The sequence below is a fragment of the Myotis brandtii genome, unplaced genomic scaffold (genome assembly GCF_000412655.1).
Source record: "Myotis brandtii unplaced genomic scaffold, ASM41265v1 scaffold132, whole genome shotgun sequence".
NCBI classification, from domain to species: domain Eukaryota; kingdom Metazoa; phylum Chordata; class Mammalia; order Chiroptera; family Vespertilionidae; genus Myotis; species Myotis brandtii.
Window position 1 is genome coordinate 1,245,013 of NW_005354673.1, and position 9,066 is coordinate 1,254,078.

At 38.1% G+C, this 9,066-nt stretch overlaps 1 protein-coding gene across 3 annotated transcripts in view; it reads left to right on the forward strand.

The window, feature by feature from the left end:
* The first annotated feature begins 284 nt into the window (after window positions 1–284).
* GTF2A1 (general transcription factor IIA, 1, 19/37kDa) overlaps window positions 285–9,066 on the forward strand; it is a 44,876-nt gene continuing 36,094 nt past the window's right edge. For 2 of the 3 annotated variants that reach the window (XM_005860140.2, XM_014534683.1), the window contains exons 1-2: window positions 285–674; window positions 3,804–3,906. In XM_005860140.2, the coding sequence (XP_005860202.2) occupies window positions 646–674; window positions 3,804–3,906 (132 nt within the window). In that variant the 5' untranslated portion in view covers window positions 285–645. Of the gene's footprint in view, window positions 801–2,255; window positions 2,257–3,803; window positions 3,907–9,066 lie in introns of all 3 variants that reach the window. The other variant, XM_005860139.2, reaches the window with a different exon arrangement.

Sequence of the window (9,066 nt, forward strand, 5' to 3'; positions counted from 1 at the left end):
TAATGGAACACAGAGATTAACCTAGACAGGATTAAACTCAACAGAACTAGATTAACAAACGCCCTAACCTTTGGAATAGAATGGATAGGATTAAAATCAACTGGTATAAATACAGATGTAACAGGACAAGAAAGACAGAACCTGGCTGGAGAACCTGGCTATGCTGATCAACTGAACACTGTCTCCGTGTCATTCATTCTTCGCTGACTCCGTCCACACCTTTGGAAACCTCTGGACCTGCTGGGGCTGGACCCCAACATCTAACACCAGAACAGGAGCGGTGGTGGCAGCGGCAGCGGCAGCGTGGGGAGCAACGACCGGTGGTAGTTTCCCTCCTGGGCGCGGGGCAGGCAACGTCCCCCGGACCCCTCGAGGGTCTTGGATTTTTTTTTTCTTTTTTTAAAGGGCGATTCTTGAGGTTTTGAGCTTCGGGAGGACTGCCCCCTCCCTCCTCTCCCCGCTCCCCTCTACTTGAGGATCCGATTTTGTTTTACCATTTTCCCCTCTCAGCCCCCCCGTCTTGCGGTGGCTTGCTTGGGTCACCCTCCGGTGTTTTGGTTTCTTTTTTTTTTTTTCCCCCTTTGGTTTTGTTTTTTAGCTTGTTTTCTCGGGGTTGCCCCCCTCTTGTTTGTGTTGTGTGTGGAAATGGCGAACTCGGCAAACACAAACACCGTGTCTAAATTATACAGATCCGTGATCGAAGATGTTATTAATGACGTGAGAGACATCTTTTTGGATGATGGAGTCGATGAGCAAGTTCTGATGGAACTAAAAACTCTATGGGAGAATAAACTAATGCAGTCTAGGGCACTCGATAGATTTCCTTCAGAAGAGCAGCAGCTCTTATTGCAAGTTCAACAGCAGCAGCAGCATCACCACCAGCAGCAGCAACAAGCTCAACCACAGCCTACGGTACCTCAGCGAGCGCAGACTCCGCGGGTGAAGGGCTCCCCGCGCAGCCCCCAAACCAGAGCCGCGCCCGGGGAGTTGGGCGAGTTCCCCAGCCCGCCGCGACCCACTTTAAAGCAGTGGAGGCTCCTGGCTACGTGGGGCGTTACTTGGGGTGTTTCTGGCGGTCGTGCTTAGGGAGCCTTCACTGGGGCCATTTTATGTTTTCGTTTTTTTTTTAAAAAAGGACGAAGGTTGAAAAGCACTTATCTCGGTTCCTTCCGAATCGGTAAAATGGCGAAGGGGAAGCAAAACCCCCACGGTATCTCCGACTAGCAAAAGCACCAAAAAGCAAACAAAAACAAAAAAAAAAACCCAGCCTACAGTGGTCCAAGTGCCCCCCGTTTATTTCGCCTTGAAATTTGCCTCCGTCTCCCCGTTTGTCCCTTTTTGGTTACTTGGCGATCACGTAGGTTTGCAAAAAGCAGTCACATCAATAACCTTTTCAGTCACCAACGCAGTGTGATCACGAGTCCACCCCACTCTGATTTTTATTGTGACAATAAAAAAACACCTTTTCGCCCGGTCCCGAACGCCGCAGACCAGCCCGCGGCCGCCCGACCCCGTACCGTTGGCGGCTCGGGCCGATCCATCATGGCTGCGGCCGCTTCCCCTGCTTTTAGGTCCCTGAGCCTTGTGGTCCTCCTCCCTTTGGCTGCCCTGTTTATATAGAGCCATTGCCGCTCTCTAATATAGACTCTGCCAGGATGGGAAGGTGCTTTTCAGGCCTACGTCACCGTCTCTCCATTTAAACACCAGATCCGGCTTTAAATAGTGAGCGCTGCTGCGCGCGGGGCTGGGAGGTGCGCGCTCCCTGGGCGAGTGGCAGGCGCGTGCGGAGCTCGGCTCATTTCGAGCTCCTCTCCTTCGGCTGTCATTTCGCACCCGGCGGAGGCTGCTCTCACAGCCCCAAGTTTTTGTTTTAAATGCAGCACCTGGGGTTTGCCGTCTTTGTTAGGAGAAAATAAAAATGCTGTCCCTTCTTTATATTTTATTGTTTAAGAATTTTAGCTCAGATGTCTAATCGTTGTTGTTTTTTATATTAGAATATATATATGCATGTTGTCGGGAATTTTTAAAATTGCTTTCTTATGTTATCTCTTAGCTGCAGAGGACTTGCCTTTGCAGTATTTTGTTCACCAGGTATTCAGGAAATACGTTAGAAATAGAACTCGTAGTATTGCATTATGTTTTTCTGTAATAAATATAGAAGACATGAAGCTTTTCAAAGAAATAGAATTAAGTGCTTAAAGGTAGGATCTTATGTCCACAATACATTTATGTATGAGGAAATTGTGAGTAATGAGAGTGAGGCGGCTTTGTGCAAACTGGATTTAAAAAAAATTAAAATTCTAAATAGATGGTATTTTATTGCATTGGATATTGATAAATGCAATACAGAAATTAATCCAGTTTATTTTCTAATATTACACTAATGGACTAACTTTTGAAAGGAACCTTCTCATTAATCATTAGATAATGCACTATGGCCCTTTAAGCTTGGAATATCTGCGTATTGAAAAACAGGACAAACATCCTAAATTACTTTGGATTTCATAAAATGCAGAAACTTTGGCTCAAGTAAAATTTAGCATTTTGAATAATAATTTGGAAATTACTTATTTCAAATAGTGCCTATGTACCCACATACTTTTACAAATGTAAGTATTTTGAGGGCAATTCTGCTGAATTATTCTTAATGCATATGCTTTATGAAGACTACACATTACCCTTCCTTGAACTATAGTACTAATGAATCCATTATGTTAAGTTGTGGGTAGCCTACTTATGGGTAATCTCTTGAGTAACTACTTTATAAATGTATTTTTGTAATTTAGTAGTTAAATTGTTATAATTAAGGTGCTACCCATAGGCAGGTATGCTTTCCTTATATATATAGAATCAGAATGTTAAATAAGGAGGCACTGTAGAAATGCACAGTTTATACATGAATAATTTAAAGTTCACAGAGGCAGATTTAGCAAAATAAAAAAGCAAGTTAGTGAGTAGAATAGCAAAGATAAGAACCCAGAAAAATGAATTGTTTTTCTGGTTGTAATGAAAAGGAAAAAGTAGTTCTTAGTGGTTGAGGCAAGTTGTATGGGGGAACTCATTATTTGTATTTTTGCTAGGCAGGGGCACATATTCTTAGAGGATTCCCTGAGATAAGGTTATTGTTCATAGTGATGCTAATGAAACATTTCTGTTTCAGGTTTGCTTATGAGAACAAACCATTGGTTTTATTGAATAGCCAGTAACTTTTCCCTTAAGCAAGATACAGAACACAAATAAAGAGGCCTATTATCACTGGTATACAAACAGTTTAATGGGATAATCTTAAAAGTACAGACTAGGTTAAAAAAAAAAGTTAGGTGATTTTAAAATTTGAATAGTCATTAGGTTCCGATTATATCCAGGAAATAACTATAGTACATAAGGTTCTCTAAAGTCTAAGACTTAGTGACAAGTTTATGAGATATAATAGGGATCATCCAAGTAAGGAATAATAGAAACCAGACATTGCAACCCATAAAGCTTTGGATCACAATAGTTGTTTTGACCACAACATTGGTATTTGTATGACCTTGTATGTGTAAGGACCTTTTCTGTATATGAATTACAGTAAATACTCTTAAAACTTTTATTAAAATATGCATTCATCAAATAATTCCATTTAAGGTAAATGACGTTTTCTAGGATGGCCATGTCTTTTAACATTGTATCTTCTAAAATAAGTTGTAGATAGTTGAAAAAATTACTGTTGTATTACCTTGAATTTGTGAGAAAGTGTTACACATTTTTATATGTGAAAAGTTGATAGTTTTATTTAAAATTTTTTTCATTTTTAATTTAAAGCCTAAATTATACAGATCCGTGATCGAAGATGTTATTAATGATGTGAGAGACATCTTTTTGGATGATGGAGTCGATGAACAAGTTCTGATGGAACTAAAAACTGTGAGTTTGTACTTCTCCCCCTTTAAAAAATATTCTCTTTAACCAGAGACTAATCCATAATTTTTCCATAGGATGGACATTTGACTTTGTTTTCAGAGGAGAATAGTGAAGGGTGCTGTTTTAAATCCCAACTCTACCTCATTCTTCCTGTCACCTTAGGCAATCTACTTATATTTTAGTGTCCTTATGTGTGAGATGGGAGATAGTACTTACTGTACAGTTTTGTTTTGAGGATTAAATGTAATAACCATATAAAGCTTAGCACAGTGCCTAGCAATAGCATTAGCTATTATTAATGGACAGTTAATAATCTACACTTACGGCCTAATTATTTGGCATATCTACAAGTTTTTTTATGGCCTTAGTGTACTGTATTCTAAAATGTGTTTATGTTATGGAGATTGAATAAGTGTTTGAAAAAGAATTTCATGTTCTTGAGTTTGATTTTTTTATATTGGCCAAATATGGGGCTTATGATATATATTTTACTTTGGGAGTTGGTTTTCTGTCTTTTGGATATTTCCTTGAATTTAAGCAGAAATAGTTAGATATTTTCATTTAGCATTTGTGTTTTCTTGGTGGTGTAATGACTCATGAAATTGTGGAATATTTTGCCTTATTTCTTAGGAGAGTGGTTCTCAAAGTATGGTGTATGGACTCCTTTGGTTTTCCCACAGGCTCTTTCAGGAGTCTGAGAGGTTGACCAAATGCCCAAGTCTAAATAATCGTTTGTCACATTTTAATGTAAAAGTTCTGTCCTGTGAAAAGTGATCAGTTCCACTCTCAACTCAAATGCACATGTGCTTTTCCTTGAGATAACAATTCTATATGCAGCAAAAGTTATTTATGCATACTCCCCATATGATGCACTGAAATTAAAAAGGTGTTTGGCCTTAACCAGTTTGGCTCAGTGGATAGAGCGTTGGCCTGTGGACTGAAGGGTCCCGGGTTTGATTCCAGTTAAGGACAGGTATCTTGGTTGCTGGCTCCATCCCCAGTAGGAGGTGTGCAGGAGGTAGTTGATTGACAATCTCTCTCATCAATGTTTCTATTTCTATCCCTCTCCCTTCCTCTCTCTAAAAAAAATCAATAAAAATATATTTTTAAAAAAGGTGTTTGCTTAAGGTCAAGATGAGATCAGCGTCGATATTAAGAAATGCAAGTATTTGATATTCTATAATGAAATGTGTTAATATTTGGAGTATCTGCTTAATTCACTGAACTCATTTTTCCAAATGACCAATGCATGATGTTGCAGAACTGGTTCAAAATGAAAGATAGCCCTAGATGGTTTGGCTCAGTGGATAGAGCATTGGCCTGTCGACCAAAGGGTTCCTAGGTTTGATTCCCGTCAAGGGCACATACCTTGGTTGCAGGCTCCTCCCTGGCCTGGGCCCTGGTCAGGGTTCTTGCAGGAGGCAACCAATTGGTGTGATTCTCTCATATTAATATTTCTCTCTGTCTTTCCCTCTTCCACTCTCCCTAAAAAAGAAAAAAAAGATCAGTGGAAAAATATCCTTGGATGAGGTTTAACAAAAAAACAACAAAAAAGTGAAAGATAAAGTAATGGATCTTAATCAAAGAGTATGTCAGGCTCATTGGTATATGGTTTCAGATTCTACGTTGCAGCTAATTTTAAATAAATCATCACTTAAAATACTTTTTCCTTTTCCGAATACCCAACTGTGGGAAGGCAGATTTTCTTCATTTACTCAAACCAAAATGACAAAGTGAATGCAGAAGCAGATATGAGACTCCAGCTATTTTTCTTTAAGCCATTTCTCACTAAACTTTATTTGCACAGAATTATTTTCATTAAAAATATGTAATTTATGTTAATGTGTAATGGCTACATTACTTTTAAATGAGTTAGTAAACATTAAAAATAATATTTTTAAATGCTCGCCTGAGGATATGTTTATTGATTTATAGAGAGAGAGGAGGCGGGGAGGAGAGTGAAACATTGATGTGAGAAAAATTGATCATTACCTTCTGTACAGGCCCTGACGTGAGATGGAACCCGAAGCCTACATATGTTCTCTGACGGGAAATCAAACCTGCAATCTTTTTGGTGTACACAGGTTATACTCCAAACAATAAAGTTACCTGGCCAGGGCTAGTAAACATTTTAAAAAAATCTTAGTTATAATTTCATAAAAGTTCTTTGAGTTCCTCAGTAATTTTTGAAAGTGGTAATGGATCCTGAGACCAAAACATTTTAAAACTGCTGGCTTAGAAATTGGGCGTTGAGCTCATTTAGAGCTATGTACAAATAAGTTAATGAATGCTAAGGAACATTTGTTGTGGTCTTATTTATCTATTCAGTGGAAGTGTAGAGGCTATAATTTAGAAACGTATAAGTAAATCTCACCTTTATTATGGCGATGAAATATATCTTAGAGTGTTTAGACAATTTATTCTGTGCATGTAGAGTTTTCAATAAGAACCTGCCCATGTGGGGAAGGAAAAATAGGTTTGAGTGAGATGAGATATTTATCTTGAGAGAAATGTAATGGTTACTAAAACTGAAGAGTAGGGATCTAAAAATATAAGTGAAAGAATGCCAACTTTGAGACATGAGTTGGAAGAAGAGCAGTGTAAACTGCTCAAACTGCTTTAAGTATCTTGGGAAAATGAATAAGAAGAGAATAAGCTTAAAAACAAAGGAAAGAAGAATAATTTGATACATGGAGTGAATATTTTACAATTTATGTTACACTTACAAAATTTTTTCAATTGTCCTTTTCCTGTGACCTTAGGTAGAAGATAGGACACTTTTAGGTGTAGAAAATCAATCCCAAAGACTTTAATTTACCCCAAGCCAACCTCTAGTGGTCAATCCAGATTGTGTGTTATCTCTTCTTGCTTTTCAGAGAGTCTGGAGAATTGATTTTACCTACTGGTCCCAGTATAATCCAGGCATTCTTTACAAAGAGAATGAGCTATCTTTGAGACCAAGTAGCTCGACCTGCATTTTTAACACATTTGGATTTTAAAAATATATATGCATGTTTGTGTGAATGTATACATATGCACACATACGCACATATACATATACATGTATGTATAATATATTGTATAGAATATATAAATAATACAATTATATATGTTTTATAGGTTATGCATTCATTTTTTTGTTTAATGGTTAGTGTTTTTATTTTTTTTAAATTGATTTCAGAGAAGAAGGGATAGGGAGAGAGATATAGAAACATCAATGATGAGAGAATCATTGATTGGCTGCCTCCTGCATGCCCCCCCACTAGTGCTCGAGCCCACAACAGGGGCATGTGCCCTGACCAGGAACCGAACTATGAACTGGTTCATAGGTCAACACTCAACCACTGAGCCATGCTGGCCGGGCTAATGGTTGGTTTTTAATATCACAGATTTTGACATCTTCAACTTCGAATCCCCAGCTTCTACCACAATACCTGGCATAGGTGATTGGCATTCAGTAAATATTTAATTTAACTGGTTAATAACAAATGTGACTCCAGTATCTAACTGAATAAAGTAGTTTAATTTTTTTTTTTAATGGAGCATACTTTTCTATTCTCGGTTGTAAGTGGGTTAAAAATAAAACTTAGATTAAAATGAGTTTGTTATTTTAATTCTCTGCACTAATTTCTTCAGCATCTCATTAGAATTTCTAGAATGTGTCCTAGTTTTAACAGTTTGACAGCTGTGGTGTCTAATAGAACTTTCTGTGGATATGGAAATGTTCTATATTTGTGCTGTGCATTATGGCAGCCATTAGCCACATGTGACTATTTAAGTACCTGAAATGTGGCTAGTGGAGTTGAAATGAATTTTTATTTAATTATAATTAATTTTCATTTAAATTGCCATGTGTGGTTATTGGCTACTGTTCTGAATCCTGTAGTTTTAAACATTCTTGCTAATAAAAACTAAAATTAATTTTGTTTTTTTATGGTTTATAAGGGACTTTTTCATTAGCCCTAGACCCTTCCTCCTTTTTGCCCATTTCACAAATACTCATTAAAAGCTTCCATATGGCTTTAAAGGATCAGCGATTAATTAGATTATGAATTAAAATGAATAATGAGAGTGCATGTAATTTGAAATTTATCTAGATAATGCAAGAAGGGGGGATGTTTAAAAAATTTCAACCTCATTCTTTTTTTTTTTTTTTACGCCCCACAGGAGGTGGTCCCAGCTGCGCTGAGCTCGAGTGTCACCAGTATTCACGATTTTTCCAGGAGTGGTTTGTCTGCAAGCTCCTCACAGCGAAAAGAGCTGCCGGAGACTTCCGCCTGGGCGCCAACCACGTGACCACGAGCCTTGCGATGCGACGGACCGGCTTCCCTCCTCCAGTCCCCGGGGACCTTTCAGTCCGCAGGCCGACGCTCTATCCACTGAGCCAAACCGGTTTCGGCTCAACCTCATTCTTGAGGTTATCTCTTAAAACACTGTGAGCCTACTTTAGTGTGTTGTCTATGAGAGATAGGAAAGTCATAAAACATAGTCTTAATTTTCATTAAATCTATATATGAATGTAAACTGTGTTTTGGAATGGTGAGTGACTATGGGTGGGAATGATAGTCTAGAAATTCTCTTTTGAAAGTGAATGATAAAGTCATCTTGATTTCTAGATTGAGAACTACCCATATCCAAACAGCAAGCACTATGGGAGATAGAAAATACAGCCTTTCTTCTCAGTAAAACAAAGAAGACTTTCCTGAATTTGGAGACAAATCTGAAACTCAGTTTATCTTCCTCTGGATTAGGTTTTTCAACCTTGGCACTACTGACATTTTGGACCTGTTAATTCTTTGTTAGAGAGGGCTATCCTATTACCGTAGGATGTTAGCAGCATAACTGGCCTCTGCCCACTAGATGCCAGTAGTACCCCTCAGTTCTAACAACCAAAAATGTCTCCAGACATTGCCCAGTGACTCTGGGGGGGCAAAACCACCCCTGATTGAGAACCACTATTCTAAATATACTGTAGTTTATATATAAATACTTGGATCATAGGTTGAATAATCTATTATTCCACTTCATTTGCCTTCAGGGAAAGCTCTGTTCTCAAACATCATTTCTTTTTTATTTTTTAAAAAATATATTTTATTGATTTTTTACAGAGAGGAAGGGAGAGGGATAGAGAGCTAGAAACATCAATGAGAGAGAAACATCAAT